The 23,522-nt window shown below is 38.2% G+C and overlaps 1 protein-coding gene across 29 annotated transcripts in view; it reads right to left on the bottom strand.

The window, feature by feature from the left end:
- ATG13 (autophagy related 13) overlaps positions 1 to 23,522 on the bottom strand; it is a 50,869-nt gene that overhangs the window by 24,803 nt on the left and 2,544 nt on the right. For 11 of the 29 annotated variants that reach the window (XM_044388987.3, XM_048216980.2, XM_044388981.3 and 8 more), the window contains 3 exons: positions 17,822 to 17,907; positions 1,141 to 1,222; positions 102 to 182 (listed from right to left, as the gene is read on the bottom strand). In XM_044388987.3, coding sequence (XP_044244922.1) covers positions 102 to 182; positions 1,141 to 1,209 — 150 coding nt within the window. In that variant the 5' untranslated portion in view covers positions 1,210 to 1,222; positions 17,822 to 17,907. Of the gene's footprint in view, positions 1 to 101; positions 183 to 1,140; positions 1,223 to 12,400; positions 12,456 to 17,821; positions 17,908 to 23,522 lie in introns of all 29 variants that reach the window. The other 18 variants (XM_048216984.2, XM_044388980.3, XM_044388983.3 and 15 more) reach the window with 2 other exon arrangements.

Raw genomic sequence — 23,522 nt, 5'->3', positions numbered from 1 at the left:
TAATCTTATGATTTAGTAATACTATAAATAGTATTCTTTGTAATTGCACTATGTATGATTCCTTATGACAAACACGCCTTAACAAAAAACAGGAATTTTACCCAATCTGAACCCGTGGGGGATGAAGATGAACGAGTACAAATCTTCTCGCCAAGTCGAGCCTGGACAATCACTTGGACAGTCTAAAAAAAGCAAACAAACAAAAGATATCAAAGATGAACAGTCTTAAATTGATTTGACTCACAATCAGGGTTAACACCCTCTGAATGCAGGATTAAAAAGATGCCAATGATCATAACAACACTTTAGGAAAGGACAGGATTTTAAAATTCGAGAACATATTTTAAAAAAACCATGACACAAAAATAATACTGTAAATATTTCTGAGGGCATAATGTCAACTGATTGGATGAATTTTAGTTCAAGGCTTGGGATCTGTAATATTCTCACATGGCAGAAGGAAATTTGCACATGGTGGCTCTGACTTTCATAAAGAAACAAGTCCAACCGTAGGTTTAAATATTCACGGCCGTACACTTATGTAATCATAGTAGATTTAAACCAAGGATTCCACAATTATTCATATCACTTGGCCCATATGGCAAAAGTCTCCCAACTAATTTTACAACCAGAATCTACTGCATGGATTGTTTTTTACATGGCAAACATGAGAAGAAGGAGTGAGAGAGGTGGAAATGATTTTTAGATTTAAGAAAATGTAACTTCTAAGGCAGTTTTAATTCCTCATTTACCCAGAAGGGAACACTAAATGGAAGTTAGACATTTCAGAGTTAGTTGATGCTTTGGGAAAGATGCCCAAAATGCTGTCCATTCCAATCCACAGTCTTTGTTCCCATCCCAAGGGAACATACTGTGCCAATAACCTGGCATAATAGTTTGACATTTCTGCAAACAGCCTTGCAAAAAAAATTTTTTTTTGAACAAGTAGCTGTGGAAAATTGGAAGCTACTTTTTAGTTACACCCCCAGTACCGCCCCCAAACTTCACAGTTTGGTTTACAACAGACAGAAGTATCCCTTAAAATGGGCAAGCTGCAAGCTGTTATTCTATATTTCCAAAAACGGAGAAGCACGGAAGTTATTTCTAACAGTTCTGAGCTCAAGAGAATAGATACATTACCTTGAGGGCAAAAAATTTAATAAACTTGTCCAGGTCCTTTCTGTCCTGGGAATTGAGATCAGTTTCCATTGCCTATAGGAATCTAAAACAGGAAAAAAAAAAGTGTTGAAAAATGTGACTAATATTTTTTAAATTCAAAGCATACAGAGATGGTATAGTCTAGCTGTAAAAACAGTCATGTGGGAGGGAAAAAAATTTCCCCCTAAGATACCAAAGTGAAAAATATTAAGATACTATCTTTTGAGGAAAATAAATTCCTCACAAAGAACTAAAATCTAGGCTGTAAAATTTAATTCCCTCTCTGGAATGGAAATAAAAGAATTTCCTTAACACACACACACAAGAAAAGAACTAAAATCTAGGGACCTAAACAATGCATGAGGACAAGCCATTTTACCTGCATCTGAAACTTTAAGCTTTAAATATAACTTATCTATTAAAAAAAGTTCTACTACCCACCATACTGAGGACTAAATTTTAATAAGACAAAAACTCTGTTAAAACATAAAATGAGGGGCGCCTGGGTGGCTTAGTCGGTTAAGTGTCCGACTCTTGATTTAGGGTCAGGTCATGATCTCAGGGTGGTGAGACTGAGCCTTGTGTTGGGCTCCATGAGAGCTGGGAGACTGCTTGGGATTCTTTCTCCCTCTGCCCCTCCCTCTGGTCGCACACGCTCTTGCACTCTCTCTCTCTCAAATAAATAAAATCTTCAAAAAAAAACCAAAAAATGAAATCATTCGTATTCCTTTAGAAGGACACTAAATCAATTTAACTTTGGGGGGTTTATGGACCCCTTTTGAGAGTCTGATAACAAGACAAGTCCTTTCTCTAGAAAACTGCACATATGTAGAAATGTTTAGATGTAAACTTCAGGGGGTTCATGGACTTCATGGGGCAAATCATAGACCCTCAGGCTGAAATGGTTTTGAGACAGGGCTGGCATGAGGAAGAAAGCATTTAAGGAGAGAAGAACATGAACAAAGAGTATCAGCAACAGAGAGCAAAATGGATTTGGAACTATGAAGTATCCTAGTGTTTTTTGTTTTTTTAAAGATTTTATTTACTTATTTGACACAGGCAGCCAGCGAGAGAGGGAACACAAGCAGGGGGAGTGGGAGAGGAAGAAGCAGGCTCCCAGCGGAGGAGCCTGATGTGGGGCTCGATCCCATAACGCCGGGATCACGCCCTGAGCCGAAGGCAGACACTTAACGACTGCGCCACCCAGGCACCCCCGAAGTATCCTAGTTTTTATGAAGGACTGTGTATGGCTAGGGAAATAGTATGGCTGGTTGGGGCCAGATCATGAGAATCTTGAATGCAATGTGAGCCTGATCTGTACCCAATACAAAAGAAATGGGAACTCAAGACTTTTGAGGAAAGGAATTAACACAAACAGAGTGCTACCATCATCTGAATGGTGCTTTAGAAAGATGGCTTTGCTGGCTATTGTAGAACAGTTTTGAGTATGAAAAGCAGGGAGACCAGTTAAGTCCTTGGCAATAATGCAAGCTTGTGGTCAAGTTTGAAAATAGTGCGGATGGGAGATATTTTAAAAGAAGAACTGACGGGATGGAAGGACTAACTAAAAAAAGTTTAACAAGGTTTCAGTTAACAATAAACAGGAAGCTAGTTTTAAGGAAAGGTATAAACAGAAGAGAGTTGAAAACAGGAAATTTTAAAAATTGAGATATAATACCATACACAAAAATAAATTCAAAATGGATGAAAGACCTAAATGTGAAACAGGAAACCATCAAAATCCTAGAGAACACAGGCAACAACCTCTTTGACATCAGCCACAGCAACTTCTTACTAGTTACGTCTCCCAAGGTGAGGCACGGGAAACAAAAGCAAAGATGAATTGCTGGTGGGGCGCCTGGGTAGCGCAGTCGTTAAGCGTCTGCCTTCAGCTCAGGGCGTGATCCCGGCGTTCTGGGATAGAGCCCCACATCAGGCTCCTCTACTGGGAGCCTGCTTCTTCCTCTCCCACTCCCCCTGCTTGTGTTTCCTCTCTCACTGGCTGTCTCTCTGTTAAATAAATAAATAAAATCTTAAAAAAAAAAATGAACTACTCGGACTTCATTAAGATAAAAATCTGCACAACAGAAAAAATAAAAACTAAAAGGCAACCTACGGAATGGGAGAAGATATTTACAAATGACATATATGCAAAGGGTTAGTACCCAAAATCTATAAAGAACTTATCAAGCTCAACACTCAAAACACAAATAATCCAGCTAAGAAATGGGCAGAAGATACGAATAGACATTTTTCCAAAGAAGATACCGATGGCCAAAAGACACATGAAAAATTGCTCAACTTCACTCATCAAGGAAATATAAACCAAACCTACAATGACGTATCACCTCATACCTGTCAGAATGGCTAAAATCAACAACACAAAAAACAACAGGTGTTGGTGAGAATGTGGAGAAAGGGGAACCCTCTTACACTGTTGGTAGGAATGCAAATTGGTGCAGCCACTCTGGAAAACACTATGGAGGTTCCTCAAAAAGTTAAAAATAGATCTACCCTATAATTCAGCAATTGCACTACTAGGCGTTTACCCAAAGGATACAAAAATACTGATTCGAAGGAATACATGCACTCCAATGTTTACAGCAGCACTATCAACAATAGCCCAATTATGGAAAGAGCCCAAATGTCCATCAACAGATGGATAAAGAACTTGTGATGTACACACACACACACACACACACACACACACAATGGAATATTGCTCAGCCATCAAAAAGAATGAAATCTTGCGGGATGCCTGCGTGGCTCAGTCAGTTAAGTGTCTGCCTTTGGCTCAGGTCATGATCACAGGGTCCTGCTGGGATTGAGTCCCACATCAGGCTCCTTGCTCAAGGAGGACCCTGCTTCTCCCTCTCCCTCCCCATGCTGTGCTCTCTCTCTGACAAGAAAGAAAGAAAGAAAGAAAGAAAGAAAGAAAGAAAGAAAGAAAAAAGTCTTGCCATTTGCAATGATGTGGATGGAACTAGAGTGTATTAGGCTAAGTGAAATAAGTCAGTCAGAGAAAGACAAATACCATATGATTTCACTCATGTAGAATTTAAGAAATGAAACAGATGAACATGAGGGGAAAAAAAAGACAAAGACAAACCATAAAACAGAACTACAGAGAACAAACTGAGGGTTGCTAGAGGAGAAGTAGATGGGGGATGGGCTAAATGGGTGATGAGTATTAAAGAGGGCACTTGTGATGAGCACTGGGTGTTATATGTAAGTGATTAATCGCTAAATTCTACTCCTGAAGCTAATATTACACTATATGTTAACTAGAATTTAAATAAAAACGTAAAAGTACAAAAAACCCAAAAAATAAAAATAAATAAAAATGGGGTATAACTTACATGAAGTGAAATGCACAAATCCTGGGTGTACAGCTCAAAAAATATCTTGTTTTCATTTCTATTTCAATAGATATTTTGTTTGTCTACATCCATATAATCACAATTCAGATCGAGTTACAGAACATTTCCAATAATCCAGAGAGGTCCCTTGTGTCCCCTCAGTCAGTAAACCCACCAAAAAGTAATCATTCTTCTGACCTCTATCATCATAGATCAGTTTTATCTATTTTGACAAATCATTCCATTTATATAAATGGAATCAAACAGTACTAGCTCTTTTGTGGGTAGCTTCCTTTATTCAAGCCATGCCTGTGAAGATCATTTATAATGCTACATGTAGAAGTTTATTCTTTTTTTCATTGCTTATGTAGCACTCCACTTCATGAATAGACCACAAACTATAAATTCTAGGCAGATAAACATTTGGGTTGTTTCCTGTTTTCAGCTATTATATTTTTACACAAGTCTTTTGGTGGATATACACACTCCATGCCATCAGATGTAAACCCAGTGGTGTTAATGTTGGGTCACAAAGTATACATATTTAGTTTTAATAGACAGGGGCAGTTTTCCAGAATCTGTACCAATGAACACTCCCATCAGCAGTGTATGAGAGTTCCAGTTGCTCCACAGCTATACCACTACTTGGTGCTACTAATTCTTTAATTTTAGCCATCCTGGTAGAGGTGTGGTAGTAACTCGTTTAATCTGGATTAAACAATTAATGATTAAATTAGTGATTAAATGATCACTGAATTTCCCCTATTAGCACCTTTTCATATGTTTACTAGCTATTTGGAAATCCTCTTTAATGAAGTACTAGTTCAAGCCTTTTGCCCATTTAAAAAATTAGGTTATCTTTTTTTACTGAATTGTAGAAGTTTCTAAAACATATACAGTGGATTTAAGTACTTCGTTGGATATGCACTATAAATATCTTCTCCCAGTTTGTGTCTTGCCTTTCTTAAGACATCTGTTTCTTTTCATGAGAGTCTCAATATACTAACAGACAAAGGCCAGACTACTATATAAAAATAGAGCTCTGACCTACAACCTGCAGGAACCAGCCCAGGGAGGGAGCCAAACTAATATCCCCACTATCTAGCCCAAGAAGCCAACATACTATCTACAGCAACCAGTCAAGAAGTCTGACTATCTCTTGCAACTAACTAGCCCAGGAAGCCAAACAATAACCCTGTAAAAACTGACCCCAAACAGTCAAGACTTGTGTAATAACTGACAGGTCCCCTAATTTTTGTCCCTGCTTCCAACTTAGGACCAACCACAGAACGCCAAATACTTATCCCTAGACCACCACACAGGATGGGCCCACTTGTAGTTAGGCTGCCTACAGCTTTCCCATGCTAATAACCCCGAAGCAGGACATATCTGAAGTTTTCCCTTTCTTCCACTATAAAGTTTCCCACGGGTCTACCTGCCTTTGAGTCTCTGCCAACGCAAGTGATGGTGGCTCACTCCCCTGCTATGACAAGCTCTGATTAAATGGCCTTCACCTATTCTCATTTTGTGGTGTTTATTTCCACATTAAGGACAGCCTTACCGAGGTATAACTGATAATAAAAAATATATTGGAACTGTAAGACATGGTAAGTGTTTGTTTGTTTGTTTTAGATTTTATTTATTAGAGAGAGAGAACATGAGCCTGAGTGGGGGGGAGGAGCAGAGGGAGGACAAGCAAACTCCACGCTGAGCATGGAGCCCGACTTGGAGCTCAACCCTACAACCCTAATATCATGACCTGAGCCGAAATCAAGAGTTGGACGCTTAACCAACTGAGCCACCCAGTCGCCCCGATACGCGGTAAGTTTTGACATCTACTTGTAACTGTAAAACCATTACCACAAAACAGTGAACATACCTATCCCTGAGTTTTCTCATATTCCTTTGTGAATCCTTCCTTCCAGCACCTCCTCAACGCCCCATCCCTGGGCAACCACTACTATGCTTTCTATCACTATAGATGTCTATCTGCACTGTCTAGAGTTTTATATACATGAAATCAGTCAGTATGTACTCTTTGGCTTCTTTCACTTAGCATAATTATTTTGAGATTCATCCATATTGTGTTTTGTATTCACAGTTCATTTCTTTCTATTGCTGAGTAGTATCCTCTTAATGGAATCTTTTGATTAACAGAGGTTCTTAATTTTAATAAGTCAAATTTCTCAACTTTTTTTTAAGATTTTATTTTATTTATTTGACACAGAGAGAGACAGCCAGAGAGAGAGGGAACACAAGCAGGGGGAGTGGGAGAGGAAGAAGCAGGCTCCCAGCAGAGCAGCCTGATGTGGGGCTCTATCCCAGAATGCCGGGATCACGCCCTGAGCTGAAGGCAGACACTTAACGACTGAGCCACCCAGGCGCCCCTCTCAACTTTTTTTTAGCACTTCTTTGTGCTTTTGAAAAGTTTTTTGCTGATCTCAAAGTCATGAAAATCTTCTACGTTTTCTTCTAAAAATGTTATTGTTTACCTTTCATGTTTATATTCATGATCCAGCATAAATTAATTTTTCTGTGGTAGAAGTTTGGGATCGAGGTTCATTATTTTTTGACAATCAGTTCAGGTTATTTAGTAGGTTGAATTAGAAACACCAGAAGATCAATCTGAAAATATCCAATTTGTAACTAATGGAAAGGTTAAGACTGAGGTTAAAGTTGGAGAGAGCAGTAGATATTCTCCAAAAAGAAGGAATTGTTTAATAATGATAACAGTAGATGAAATCACCATGGAAGATAACAGGGAAATAACAAAGGCCCCAGGAAAATACTGACATAAAAGAAACATAAAGAGAAATGCCAGAGCTTATCAGAGAAATAGGAAAAAAGACTTCTGGGCAGTTATCACTGAAATTGAGAGGAAGTGAGTTTCAAGATTGAAGGGATGGTCAACAATATATAAATTCTTGTGGAGGAGGCAAAACTTTACCTCTACCCCCTCAGGTTTTCAGCTGAGCCTCTTTAATAAAAAGATTAACAAGAGGGGCGCCTGGGTGGCACAGCGGTTGAGCGTCTGCCTTCGGCTCAGGGCGTGATCCCGGCGTTATGGGATCGAGCCCCACATCAGGCTCCTCTGCTGTGAGCCTGCTTCTTCCTCTCCCACTCCCCCTGCTTGTGTTCCCTCTCTCGCTGGCTGTCTCTGTCTCTGTTAAATAAATAAATAAAATCTTTAAAAAAAAAAAAAGATTAACAAGAGAAAAACAGTTTATTAACACCTGCAGTGCACATCTCGTAAGAGAAACCTCAACAGAAAAATAGTTCAACAGTGTGCCTCAGAACTGTGGCTTATATGGGATCTTCAAAAAAGAATGATCAAGTTGTAGAGAAACGACAAGACAAAGGAAAGCAATTCTAGGCTTCCAAGGGTGGCAAACTGTGGGAAGGTAAATATATAGGAAGAAACTAATGGCGTAAGGTTGTTCGCAGATTCCACCCGGGCCTTCTCTGAGCTGGTAAGAGTCTGTCCCTAGGAAAAGGAGAGTTTATCTCACCTTCAGGCAGAAAAGCAGAAGGTGAAGAAAGGTTCTCCTGCATCTGCTGCTTAACTGCCTTCGGATCAAAATAATGTTTATGTCAAAGAGGCATATTTTGGAGTGACGCACTCTGGTTTCCTTCATTCTCAAGGTGAGAGAAGGCCGCTGGACTTGGCCTCGTGTTGCTAATGACCTTTGAGAGGATCACTTCTTAAGAGTGGAGCTGGTTCAGCTGGATTCTGAGAAGTTAGACAGGAAGAGACCTCAAGCTGCTGTGAAAAAGATGTTTTCTATAGCACAGGGCTACCTGAGCAAATTTATGGGGGAGGGGGGATAAACCAATAAAGGAGAAATAAAACACCTGAAAAGAAACGACTATGGGACTCATATGCCATAGTATAGAGTCCACTGTGATTAAGGACAGGTTAAAGCCTGAAGTGATCCAAATTATAAAGGACTTTATCTTTTGGAGCCTACCATTTATATGTTCCACAGCATTTGAAGCACACACCCACTTTCAGACCTTCCTAGCTTTAGTTAAAAAGAACAGGAACAAATGTTATGGTAAAAATAAAAAGCCTTTTAAAGGGTTAAATCACTCAAGGCCCTGAAGCAACCACAGTAACAGATCTGAGATAAGAACAGTGCTGGAGGATTGTACTGCCCTTATTTTATACTGAAGTGGGGAACTGTGTTCCCACCACCAGAACATCTACCAATGCAAACAATGACTCTTGTGACTTTTTGTACTGCGGTAAGCACTAAAAGGATTATGTAATTAGAGTTAGTTATTGAGCCAAAAGGGGTGAGCTCTCCACTGGGGAGAAAGTTATCTACAGCATCAGAGCTTGTTGTTCCCTTAAGGCCTAGCCTATCAAGCAGTTAATTCATTCTTTACAATATAAATGTTACATAAAGTTTACCCTATGCCTTCTTTTTGCAAAATTCCTTCTTTGAGTGTTCCAAGGACTTTAAAGGGAAATTTGGAACAAACACTAAAAAGAGATCTACAATTTTTCCCTTTTTTCTGCCCTTTACTAATACTAGCCAGTTACTAAATCCTTCAAGTTCTTGCTTATACAAAATCCTTTTGCAAGTGCTACATTTTCATTTCCAAAGAACCACCTTAATCCAGGTCTCATTTCTTATCTGGAAGAGACTCACTTGGTTAGTTACTCTATATTTGAAGGAGATCAGGATATGCCATCCCAAAATAAGCCACTTTGGCATAAAGATTATTTTAAGCTGAAGACATTTGAGATTCAACAGATGTAGAAAGAAACCTTCTTGGGCTTCCCTTATCTGACTAAAAGCAGAAACTTCTGAAAAATGAGGACAGCCATAAATTCCCATTTCAGGCTGGCATGTACTCCCAAGAGAGAGATCACAAGTCCCCACTCTGGGGGAGTTTCAAGGTCAGGAAGAAGATGGAAAGACCATTTGCAACTACCTAAACAAATATTATCACAAACTTTCTTATCTCCCATTTGTTCTCCTAAAGACTCATTTGTCTTTTCTAAAGAAACTGACTTGTTCTTCCCATAAAAGTCTTTTATCCAGGGCGCCTGGATGGCTTAGTGGGAACAGTGTACGACTCTTGGTCTCGGGGTTATGAATTTGAGCCCCATGTTGCATAGAGAGATTACAATCAATCAATCAATCAATCATTTTTTAAAAACCTTTTCTCCTAGGCCCCCTTCTCTTACTAAATTAGGCACTAAGTACAAATTCTAATCACCTGGGTTATTCATCACTGAGTACTCCTATGGTTGCTAGTCTCTAGTCAGTTTAAATTGCAGGCCCCCAGGTACTAAACATTAAGAATGTATAGGAAAAGTTTTCCTCAACACCTTCCTCTAGGTTACACTGTAAACCTTAGGCAAAATGCTAAAAGGTTACTGTTAAGTAAAGCCTTGTATCATTATATTACTCCTATGCTCCAGAAATTTTGACAAACTCTTGAGTCTGACCTTCAAGATTCCCCATACAAAGTCAGAAGGGAAAATAAGTGAAATTTTGAAAAGGTAATCAGAGGCTGCTAGCACTTTAAAGAAAGATCTTGGTCACTGAAATTACCAAATAAATCGTGATCCAGAATCAGTGTCCAGTCCTTGGATGTATATGCTCAAAAAACTAATTTTATTAGTCCAATCAAGGTTCTGAAGACAACTTCAGTTACAAGAGACAGTTTATATACCATAAATCCTATTTATTATTTGAAAAATAAAACTGCTAAGCAGACGGAAAGAGAAGCATCAAGTGATGAACATACTGCCTTTCCTAAAAGGTGGCCATTTTGTGAAACTAAAATTATTTCAGAAGGTTACCTGGTTATCATCCCACTATGAGGTTCATGTATCTTTCTCTACCTCAGGGGTAGGCAAATTGGGATTCCACCAACAAGGGTTTAGAGAGGGGTGCCTGGGTGGCTCAGCAGGTTAAGTGTCCAATTCTTTGTATCTGTGGGTCCTCAGATCAAGCCCTGCACCAGGCCCCACACCCAGTGGAGCCTGCTTGGGATTCTCCCTCTCACTCTGCCACTTCCCACCACCAACGCACTCACTCTCTCTCAAAAAAAAAAAAAAAAAAAAGCCTACAGAGGCTTCCTACCTGACAATGTATTTGGCTTTCTTTTCTTTAGACACTGCAGACCATGGCCTACATTAGTCATTGTCACCAACACATTATAACTGACTAAAAGCCCGTTTACATTAAAGGTGCAGATGCCCTGATAGGGTGGGTTTTAATGCACTGCATCAGCTGCCAGGGGATTGAGCCAAGTAGGGCTTTTAGGTTATCACTTAGTTCAAGTCAAGGCCATTTTACCTCTTAGCATTATAGTGTCTCAATAATGTTGCAAACTCTTCTGCAAACTTTTAAATTTCTTATCCCTTTCCTGATAATATGCTGAATATGTAAGTTAATCAGAGCTACTTACCACCTTCTTTATTAAATTTTTCACCCTAGGGACATAACCTAATTACTATGTATAATTTCAGATATTTACAAAAAATTCTATGTGGTTCCCACCAACATATATTTGATTAAATTTACCAAGTGTTACCTTCCATAAAATGGCTTAATTAGGTCAAAAATATATTTACACATCGTAATCCTCCCACAAATACTGCTGTCCCCTCATCAACACCTATTTTCCCCAGACTCATCACTTACAGCTTTTCCTGCTGAGAAATAACCTCAATTAAGGCCTTTCTTCAAGACTTACACAACATTTAACAACAAACATTTTTTAATGGGCTTTGAAGAGCAATTTCAATTCAACAACATTCTCTGCACATCATTTTCCTTTTCCCCCCCTTTTCTTAGAGAGTGAGAGAGGAGAGAGGAGGGAGGAAGGAGAGGGAGAGAATCTTAAGCAGGCTCCATGCCCACCAAGCAAGTGTGGAGCCTGCTACAGGGCTCGATCTCATCACCCTGAGATCATGGCCTGAGCCAAAATCAAGAGTTGGATGCTTAACTGACTGAGCCACCCAGATGCCTCCATCATTTTCATTAATAGAAAAGCATAACAACAAATAACTCTTTAAGGTTCCCAAAGTGTTTAGAACATATAGAGATTTATACCATACTAAACTATTTTTATAAACAGGTATTGAAAATATAATAAGTGAGGGGCGCCTGGGTGGCTCAGTCGTTAAGCATCTGTTTTCGGCTCAGGGCGTGATCCCAGCGTTATGGGATCGAGCCCCGCATCGGCTCTTCTGCTGGAAGCCTGCTTCTTCCTCTCCCACTCCCCCTGCTTGTCTTCTCGCTCTCTGGCTGTCTCTCTGTCAAATAAATAAATAATCTTAAAAAAAAAAAAAGAAAATATAAGTGAAATGTGGTATATATATATATATACACACACACAATGGAATATCATTCAACCTTAAAAAGGAAGGAAATTCTGACACATGCTACAACATGGATGAACTTTGAGGACATGCTGATAAGTGAAATAAGCATGTCACAAAAGGACAAATGCTGTATGACACCATTTATATGAGGTACTTAAGAGTGGTCAAATTATCACCATAAAGTATAATAGTGGTTGTCTGGAGCTGGGGGAGGAGAGAATGGGGAGTTAGTGCTTAACAGTACAGACTTTCAGTTTTACAAGATGAAAAAGTTATGGGGATGGGTGATGGGGATAGCAGCTGCATAACAATGTAGTACCACTTAACTATACACTTAAAAATGGTTAAGGTGGTAAATTTTATGTTATTTATATTTTAACGCAACAATGAAAGAGAATATGCCATTAAATAAATTCTCCTATTGTTATGTAGTAATGGATGTAGATAATCATCAACATCCAAATATTAGATAGAAGACTCTACATCACTGCTCCAGTGCAAAATATATAATCAACTAAGGGAAAAGCAGACTTACCTGGATAGGCAGGTTCTCTAGGTCTCTGACTTTCATACTGAAATGCTCATTTTAACTTTAAAAAAAAAATTGAGTTCTACTTAAATAGGTAGAAAAACATTTATCTCAACTATCTTCCCAATCCCCCATTAAGAGCAAAGAAATATAAAGGTTGTAAATAAAAGCAGAAAAGGGGGTGCCTCCATGGCTTAGTCAGTTAAGCATCTGCCTTTGGCTCAGGTCACGACCCCAGGGTCCTGGGACTAAGCCCCAAGTTGGGTTCCCTGCTCAGGAGAGAGTCTGCCACTCCCTCTGCTTCTGCTCTCTCTCTCTCAAATAAATAACATCTTCAAAAAAATAGTAGAAAAGAAAAGAAAAGAAAAGAAAAGAAAAGAAAAGAAAAGGCAGAAAAGGAGATAACAAATGAAAGATATCAACAAAATATTGGGGGGAAAAGTGAACAGACTGGTTAAAACATATAAAGGTTTCCATGCTTATGTTTATTTCTGCTCACTCCTAAAACATCATTAAAACCAAAGGGGGGGGCAGGGAATGGGGGAAGGGCTTAAAAAGCATACAGGGACCAAAAGAATGGGCATGGAGATAACGGCATCACAGTTCTGGGAAAACAGAAAACAGAAGGAACAGATAATTGAGCAGAGCAGAGCTGATATCCCAGCCAGCCATGGGAGAAAACCCTAAACAAAGCAAGCTCATTTGAACCTAAGAACCCAAGACAGGCTAAGGAATGAGAGTTACCAGATCTATCTCCTAAAAGCAGAATGGCAGATGGGAATGAAACAGGAAGATTATTTTATTAAAAATCCATAGAAGAAGCAGTCAGAACCTACTCTGGGTCCTACACCCCTTTCATAACCCCATTCAGGGCAAAACCGCTCTTCCTCCCTAACGTTCAACTTGTTGGAAACAATCAAAAAACATGCTAGACTTTAATGATCAGGTCTATATGAGGCACTCCGTTCTGAAGAAAAGATTCACAGCAGCCATACTCCCAGTTTTGAAGGGGGAAAAAACCACTTTATTGATATCATCAAAATCTAATAGAGGGGCGCCTGGGCATTTCAGTCAGTTGAGCATCTGCCTTCGGCTCAGGTCATGATCTCAGGGTCCTGGGATCAAACCTCATGTTGGGCTCTCCACTCAGCAGGGAGTCTGCTTTTCCATCTCCCTCTGCCTCCCACTCGTGCTCTCTCTCTCAAATAAATAAAATCTTTTAAAAAATCTAATGGAAACAGGAAGAAGAAAAGGGAAATTTGCATAGGTGAGGGCAATAGTAAGCAGTAAAGGAGAATAAGACAGAGTTGTAGCAAATCGGTACTTACAACATCCAACCTCATTAGCTGAACCTCCGCGGAGACAGCCAGGCTGGAGTCCCGACAGAGACACGGGTGGAGTGTCCTCCCCTCAGGTGAGACTTCCAAGTGAAAATCCCCATAAGGACTGTATTTATAGGGCAAATGACAGGATCTGAAGCTAAACACTTGTTCACCTACGTGCAGTTTGGAGCGAGCAGAATTCCTATGTTATCATGTCTTAACATCTTCAAGGAGCCTGGGCCATATGTGCTTGCCTCCCCTCCCAATTCCATTCTGGGGGGCCAGCCCAACCTGGAGCAGGAGGAGATGTAAGGCAAAATTTACAGCTCTTAGCGTCCAGACCAGAAGGGCCAGTTCTGACCTGGAGGCCAGCTAATGTCAACTAATCAGGCTCCCAAGGTCACTTATCCAGCGCAAGTCTCACAAACACTCTTTAGCCTGTCTGTGTATGTGCAGGTCGGGGTGGTTGGTTATGCAGGACAAAAATCATAGAAATCTCCATCCATACAGTACACACTCCCACTCCCATCTCTGGAGTCCTGTTCTTCACTTGGCTTGAAAAACACTGGCAGCTATGTTGGAGGCTTTCAGCAAATGACTGGTGACCCTTTGGCTGTCCCATTCACACTTGACCATGAGGCACCAAAAAGAGAGTAGAAACTCAGGGTATATGAGTAAGGCTGATAAACCAGTGGGGCTCAGAGGGTCATTGGGAACAAGCTGCTCCCCCTCCCCAAACTTTTTCAATTGAAAAAAAACCTCAAGTGTCAGTAAAGATTTTGCCCTCTGAAGACACTGAATTTCCCCCAAAGAAGGCTCCAAGAACCCTCGTTCTGCTGGGAACAAGTTTTCAATTCCTTTAGTATATACCAAGGAGTGTGACTGCTGGATCATGTGGTAAGAGTATGTTTAGTTTTGAGTAGGGGGATGGGTGAGATAAGTGAAGTGGATTAAGAGGTACAGACTTCCAGCTATAATATAAATAAGTCACAGCGATGAAAAGTACAGCATAGGAAATACTGTCAATAATACTATAATAACCTTGTATGTATAGCCATTTCACTGATGACATATGATGCTAAGTATCTTTTCATATGATTCTTTGCCATCTTTATATCTTTGGTGAGGTGTCTGTTAAGGTCTTTGGTCCACTTTTTTAATGGGGTTGCGTGTTTTTTTTAATTGTTGAGTTTTAAGAGATTTTTGTATATTTTGGGTCAGTCTTTCATCAGATGTGTGTCTTTTGTAAATATTTTCTTCCAGTCTGTGGCTTGTCCTCCAATTCTCTTGACAACTTCAGGTTTTTTGAAAAGCAATTTATATATGGAACTAATCTAATATTGAAAAGTCAACACTTCCATGGTATTTTAAGGATATTTATTAACCAAATTCAGTTGTTCTGAGTAACAACTCCTGGCATATTAACAATATTGCTTTCATACTTATGTAATGCTTATTTCTATTCCTGCAAACTACAAAATAGTAACCTCAAAAATTATTAAGGATTTTATAGGATATTTTGCCTACAATTAAAAAAATTACTGACAGATGCTCAGCACAAATGTTATTTTCAAGATTGATAAGAATTTAATGCAGTACCCTTAAACCACTTTTAGATTTTTTTGAGAGACAAAGTACACTTCCGCCAGAGAGAGAGAAAGAGAGAGAGAGAGAGAGAGAGAAAGGGGGGGAGGGGATGGGGGAGAGGGAGAGGAAGAGAGAATCTTAAGCAGGCTCCACGCCCAGTACAGAGCGAGGTGGGGCTCATCAGTCTCAGGACCTTGAGTTCATGACCTGAGCAGAAATCAAGAATCAGATGCTTAACCGACTGAGCCATCCAAGTGCCCCTCCATAAAGCACTTTTAAATTCATGTTTATCATGCAAGAATATGAGGTCTGGGGAGCACTGAAATTAAAACTCACAATTTTATATTTACTTTTCCAGCTAACAATGGAAGAGCAGAGACAATCTTTTCTTGCCAGTCATTTTTTCTATAACAAGGATTTTCACATTTTCCCCAACACTGGTTTCAGCGGCAGATGTACAATAAATGGGGGAAGATTAATATTTCTTTACAACAGATTGTTAAGTATTAAGTGTATATGGAATAAAAAAGTTATAAAAAATGACCATTTTGCAACTACTATGGAATAACTGACTCAAGAAAATCACCACAGAGGGGGATTCACCAGTAGATGAGAACCAGTGGGTGACAGTTTGATGGCAAATGGGATATTTACACAATCTTCCCACAGATTACTTATTACTTACAGAGAAGTCCGGTACATACAATCTTAAGAAAGTAATGAAAGAAACATAACAACAACTTAAAAACTGACATTACATTCCTCTTGATGTGATGTAGTAAGAAGGACCCATCACTTATGTAGCTTTCCTGCTAAAACTGCATAACTGAATCTAACCATGAAGAAGCAATTAGATGAGCTTAAACTAAAACAACATTTTACAAAATAATTGGCTTGTAGTCTTCAATGTCAATCTTATGAAAGACCACCAAAAAAAAAAAAAAAGCTGAAAAACTGTTTTAGAATAAAAGCAATTAAAGAGGTATAAAAACTAAATGCAATGCTTGATCATGGACTTTTAAAGATTTTATTTATTTATTTGAGAGAGAGCAAGCAAGCACAAGCCTGCACATGTGGGAGGAGGGGCAGAGGGAGAGAGAATCTCAAGCAGACTCTGCACTGAGCATGAAGCCTGATGCAGGCCTTGATCTCAAGACCCTAAGATCATGACCTGAGCTGAAGTCAAGAGTGGGCTGCTTAATTGACTGAGCCACCTAGGTACCCTAATCATGGACTTCTAAAAAAGTTTTATAGGGAAGCCTATCTTCAGTCGGTAGAGCATGCAACTCTTGATCTCAGGGTTTTTAGTTCAAGCCCTACATTGGGTTAAGATTATTTAAAAATACAATCTAAGTCGGTAGAGCATGCAACTCTTGATCTCAGGGTTTTTAGTTCAAGCCCTACATTGGGTTAAGATTATTTAAAAATACAATCTAAAATAAATAAATGAATAAATAAAATGTTAAAAAAGAAGTTGCTATAAAGAACAGTATTGAAACAACTGGTAACATTTGATACTGAATGTATACTTGGTAACATTTGGTACTGACTATATACTAGGTAGACTAGTAACTGTATACCAATGTTAAATTTCCTGAATTTGATACAATTACACTTTGGTCAATGGTCTTATTCTTAAGAAATATAAGTAACTTTTATCAAGGGTGCAGCAAAAAAAAAGGGGGGGAGAAATAATTATTACATTATATAGTGTATGACACAGAGACATATACTGTATGATAAGTAAAGCAATGTGGCAAAGCATGAACAATGTATGAATCTAAGTGAAGAGTATACGAGAGTACACTTGTAAAAGTCTTACAATTTTTCTGTAGATCTCATGGTTTTCAAAAAAAAATTCTAAATAAACAAACAAAATCAATTCTCATCAAATGGTCTATAATAGGGTAGAAAACTAACTTTCATCCAGCATAAAATTTTCTAAAATTAGGTCTATCTCCTTGTAGACCTATTTCAAATATAGTTTTTCAAACATCTGAATGACTGCTCTGGCTGTGCTTCCAAATTCCGTCACAGAAAATCCATGCCTTAAAGTAGGCAAAGACTTCAATGCACTGTGTCATGATACACAGGAGTATAAAATCTCTGGGGGGGACATCCAACAAGGTGGACTGAACTGATGTTGTTAGTCTACCCTCCTGCTACAAGCACATAAAAATGCAGAAAAATTATGACAATAAAAGGTTTTGACATACAACTGAACAAGAAATGTCAAGAAATCCCAGGCTCCAGAACAGGTAAGTCAATGCCATAGATGTAAGAGAAAAACTGATGCCAGGGAGCTGAGGCCTATGGGAAGCAATGTCAGGTGGTTCTTTTGGTTTTTGTTTGTTTGTTTGTTTTTTGTTTTAAAGTAGGCTCCATACCCAATGTTGGGCTTGACCTCACAACCCTGACATTGAGAGTCACACGCTCTACTGACTGAGCCAGCCAAGCGCCCCAAGGTCAGGTTCTCCTAATGAATATGAGAACAAGCATGGGGGTGGGAATATAGTACCTCAATCTTACAGGCAGGTAGAAACCCAGCGCTCTGCACAAAACCGTAGAACTAAGTGCTCCTTGATCACAGAGGCGAGAAGAATCCTAGAAAAGTAATAAAGAGGTTTGTCATCCTATCATGGCAAGGTTGGGAGGTGGGAAAATCACTCTCAAAACTTCAAAAGTATTGTCAGTAAAGTACCTAGACATAAGACCCAAAGTTACATTACCTACATGCAAGATAAGGAAATAAAAAGCCAAGAAATTAATCTAAAAACTGGTCCCAGAACAACTGTAACCCCTAGAAACAGGCAGAAGCAAGCCTGAAAGAGCCCTGGGAAAAGCTTTCAACAACCTTGGATTTTCAAGAGCCTGCTGCCAGACCACACTCACAACATTTCCTTCCAACTTTTAGCTAGATGAATTCATAATTTAAAATTTTACAAACTGGAGGCACCTGGCTGGCTCAGTCAGAAGAGCATGCAACTCTTGATCTCAAGGTTGTGAGTTCAAACTCCATGTTAGGGGTAGAGATTACTAAAAAAATTAACCAAACTTAAAAAAATAATTAAAAAATAAAAACTTAGAGACTGCACATAGAAATAAAACATCAGGGGCGCCTGGGTGGCACAGCGGTTGGGCGTCTGCCTTCGGCTCAGGGCGTGATCCCGGCGTTATGGGATCGAGCCCCACATCGGGCTCCTCCGTTGTGAGCCTGCTTCTTCCTCTCCCACTCCCACTCCCCCTGCTTGTGTTCCCTCTCTCGCTGGCTGTCTCTATCTCTGTCAAATAAATAAATAAAATCTTAAAAAAAAAAATAAAACATCAAAAATGCAAAAGAACAAGACAATATGAGAGACTACACATCTGAGATAAGAATGGGCAAGTTGAAAGAAAATATGCTTATTTGTGAACATGGCAAACATATGAAAGAGAAAGTTTATGGCAGCTGCAGAATGCGAAGGCCCAAATCATCAGGAGTCAGCACGACAGAATCACAGTTGTAAAGATCTGAGTAAAAGGTAGCAAGGAAAGGTAGTTTTGAAAACTACAGAGTGCACAGTATTGGGAATGGAGAGTAGCTTAGAAGGAAGGGGACAAAGACCTAGAGCTTTTGAACTGGGGAGGCACGGGTGATTTAGGATTTTTTTAAAAATCATTTTATATAGCTTTTTTTAAAAAAACTGAGATATAATTCACATATCATAAATTTGCCATTTTAAAGTATACAGATTTTTGCTTTTTAGTATATTCACAAAGATGCACAACGATCACATTTTCATTACACTAAAGTGGAATCCCACATTTGTTATCAGTCACTCTTTCCTTCCAGTACCTGGCCACCACTAATATGCTTTGTAGCTACGGACTTGCTTATTCTGGACATTTCATATAAAGGAAATTACGTAATCTTTTTGTGGTTTGTTTCTTTCACTAAGCATAAGGTTTTCAAGGTTCAATCTATGTTGTAGAAGGTCTCAGTACTTCATTCCTTTTTATGGCTAAATAATATTCCACTGTATGCCTACACCAAATTTTGTTTACTGATTCATCAGCTGATGAACATTTTAGCTGTCTCCACTTTTTGGCTATTATAAATAATACTGCTAAGAACATTCGTGTACAAGTTTTTGTGTTAACATATGTTCTCAATTCTTTATATATACTTACAAAGGGAATTACTGGGTCATATGGTAATTCAACATTTAACTTTTTGAGAAGCTGCCAAACTGTCTTCCAAAGCAGCCATACCATTTTACATTAGGTAATGGGTTGAATTTTAAGATTAGCACAGAAAATGAGGACAAAAGGGGTAGAGATGATAGATATTACATATAGGTCTTTCTTCTGTTCCTTTTCTCCAAGCATTTCCTTGTTCTTCACAGTCCATCTCTGTTCTTCCTTTCTATTTTTATCCATAATATATAACCCAGATAAATATGCTATTGCTGTATTAATTTTTTTTTAATTTACAAAACCAGTGGCTATTTTTTCTCTCAGAAAACAATTAAATGTAGTTGTAATTTGTACAATTTCAAGATAACTTTTTTAAAGTTTTTATTATGAAAAATTTTAAATATCACTCATCTTCAACAATGTGGGATAAGGTCTGTCCTTAGCCTTTGCCAGAAACACGTGTAATTTCTCTCTGGAATAAAATAATGTCACCCTAGGCTCCAAATTATCTCTACAATTTTTCATATACAATATCTGGCATATATTAAAATAAAGGCATTCATGGAGATAAACCCAAATGACCCAAATTTAAGATACAACAGACTTTAGAAGTATATTAATAATTAGACACATTCTTAAAAGTTATTATGCTTAATATGTTCAATTAAATAAAGCACAAAATTGAGGATTTTCACAGAGAACTAAACACTGTAAAAAGAACCTAGTAGAAATTCTACAACTAAAAAACAAAACGCTAAATTAAGAACTCAATGGTTGAGTCTAACAGCAGATTAGACCAGCAGGAGATAGAAATAGTGAACATGAATACAGGCCAAAAGAAAGTATCAGGAATGAAGTACAGAAAGGCAAAAGAATGGAAAATAAAGAAAAGTGTATGAAAGATACAAAGTGACCAATACTCTTGGATACTTTTGAGAGTGAAAGGGATGATTTAAGGTATTTAATCATACCACGACAACAGGTACAAAATGAAATATGTGGTTACCTGAGACACACGGACACAGGGAAAGGTCTAACATATGTGTAAGTGGAGTCTCAGAGGGAGAGGAGAAAGAATAGGGGAGAAGCAAAATTACGAAATACATAGCTGAGAATTTTCATGTAAAGGGGTAAAGAAAAATAAAGTGGGTAAGTATGGTCTTGCCAGATTACTAGGGAGTCATGGAAGTGAGCAAAAGAGGCTCTAAAAGATTAGTAGGGAGTCAATGCAGATTCTTCTTTAGATAAGATTTAGGGACATTAATTTGAATACAGAGAAGGGAGGATAAAGTAAAGGGACAAGAAGCAGAGAGACCAGCTAGGAAGTTACTTCAGCAGTCCAGAATGGGGGTCGGTGATACACTAGATTTAAGGTGACACAGACAACAAAGAAAAAAAAGGCAAAATTTCAAAGAAACGACTGAACAATTTGGCAGGACTATATAAAAATGACTCTAGATAATATCTCTGGTCCTTGAAACTGGGAAAAGTTAGGGGTGCTTGGGTGGCTCAGTCAGTTAAGTGTCTGACTCTTGATTTCGGCTCAGGTCTTGATCTCAGGGTTGTGAGTTCAAGCCCCTTATTGGGCTCCACAGTGGGCATGGAGTCTATTAAAAAAAAAAAAACTGGGAAAAGTTAACTAAAGTTTACTAAAAAAATAATCTCTGTTTTCCAGGGTTGGTTGGTTGGTTTGTTTGTTTCTTTCTTTCTTTCTCTTTTGAAAGATTTTATTAGAGATAGAGCAAGAGAGAGAGAGTGTGTGTGTGCACACAATTAGGCGGGGGCAGAGGGAGAGGGAGAAGCAGACTCTCCACCGAGTAAGGAGCCTGACATGAGGGTCAATCCCAGGACCCTGGGATCATGACCTGAGCCGAAGGCAGACACTTAACCGAATGAGCCACCCAGGTGCCCGTTTTCCAGTTTTTAACATAGAGTTCTTTAATGTTTTAGATGCAGAACGAAAAGCTCAATAGGGCAAATCAGGAACATTTAAGAAAAAAGAGTTAAGTACAAGTTTGAGTACAAACAGAACAAAACAGTAATTTCCCTACTTTCTAGACATTAGAGTCATTATTAAATTGTAGAGATCCTCTTTTCCATTGAGAAAGTTCTTTGTAGACAAATGAGTAACAGAACAGAAAGGTTTAAACAACTGAAACAGTCTTCCTACCTAAAGAGTCACAAAGAAAGTTTGAAAATAAAGAAATAAACATAGGTATACTCAGCTTTAAAAAAAAAAAAAAAGAGGAAGAAGAAAGAAAGAAAAGAAAAAGAAAGCAGAAGTAACAATATTTATAGCAGGATTCTAGGCCAAAAGTGATGAAATGAGATTAAAGGGGATATTGAGTAATGACAAAATGCTCTCAGAAAATATAATAGCCATAACCTTTATACATAAGTAATATAGCAATAAAATACATAAAGCAAAAATTCCTAGAGATACTAGAAGACCTTGATCAAACCAAAACTATACCTGAAGATTCAACATACTTCTTTGACAGCTCAAGTAGATGTAAACAAAAATACAGAGGAGCTGAATAAAAAAAACAAGTCTCTCTATATATAATGGTATACAGGGCAAGCCAATCTTTCTATACCTCAGATTCCTTTCTTATAAAATGTTGGTAAGTAATACCTACCTCATAGGGTTGTGGTGAGGATTAAATGAGATAGTTCCTGTAAAGAGTACTTGCTATATATGAGACCCTCAATAAAGGTCTTGTTATCTAACTTGACCTTTCACATTCTTCTATCAGGTTCAAGGAATGTAATAAATTAATTATGCTCTTGACTGTTAAAAAAAATTTCCAAGATGCTTTTGCCCATAATCCAATAAACTAGAAATATACAACAAAAAGTTAACCATGTATAAATTAAGAGCCTTTTAAAATAAACACTGAAATAAAAACCAAAGTTAGAATTATCTAGAAATTAACAAAACGCAGAATATCTGACAACAAAAAAATGAGATACAGCAAAAGGAGCATTCAGAAGACAATGTATAGCCTTAAATGACTTTATATATTTTTTAAAAATTTAAAAACTCAAGTATTCAATTTAAGAAACCAGAATAAAATAAACTGAAAGAAAATGGGAGGTGGGAATAAAGATAAAGCCACACTTAATTAACTACTTATTCCAAAGGATAAATAAGGCCAAATATTTATCTGGTCTCTTGAAAATTCCAACAGAAATAGATTCAGGAGTAAAAACACCATTAAACTTATATTTAAAAGAGGACATCTAAATCTCAGTAAGTATTTCTCAGTATAATCTCTCTCCTAATGATTTAATAGTTGTGGTCAATCCAGAAGGAATTGGAGGGGGCGGGGAACAAACAAACCTTAAGACTGGAGAGAATATAAAAGGATTTTTAACTCATATTTCCTTCACATTTGTATGAATCAAAAGTCTAAAGTGAAAGCAGCATTTTCCAAAATAACAGTATTAAGTTAGCACTTTTATAAATTCTTTATTTACCTTTATTTTATTAAGAAGATACTACCGACTGACAGTCAACTGTGCATGTTAACTGAGTTGTTTTTCGAAATAGTGGTGCCCTTCTCTTGTAACCAAGGACAAATGGGGAACACCACGAGGGCAAAACAAATTTTCTGTGCCACCTACACTGGCATTTAGAGGATTTCTCTAATAAACTGCCCCACAGCTTACAGTTAAAAACAACTATTTTAAATTAATTTCAAATACCTTTAAGGATTTAAAAACCTATTTAAAAGATTTAAAACTAATTTTACATTCCTGTAAGGATTTAAATCCTTTTAAGATTTAAAACCCAAACTGTAAGAAAAGTATGTTGACAGTCCTTGGGCAGAGAGGCCTAGACAATCTTCTCTGCATTCTTCCTGGCTGTACGCTCTTACCCTATCAGGGACTACTTAACAGTTTTTATTGGTCTCCACAACTTGACGGAGAGGAGGCAAGGACCAGCAACCCATGCACCCTCTCCTCTATTAAACCCACGCATGAAAATACGGTGCCTTACTCAGCTCAACACCCCAAATTGGAAATTACTTCCAAATCAT

Source organism: Ursus arctos, unplaced genomic scaffold, assembly GCF_023065955.2.
Source record: "Ursus arctos isolate Adak ecotype North America unplaced genomic scaffold, UrsArc2.0 scaffold_23, whole genome shotgun sequence".
In the NCBI taxonomy this organism is placed as follows: Eukaryota; Metazoa; Chordata; class Mammalia; order Carnivora; family Ursidae; genus Ursus; species Ursus arctos.
The sequence above is the reverse complement of the archived record's forward strand: the minus strand, read 5'-3'. Positions and strand labels throughout refer to the sequence as shown.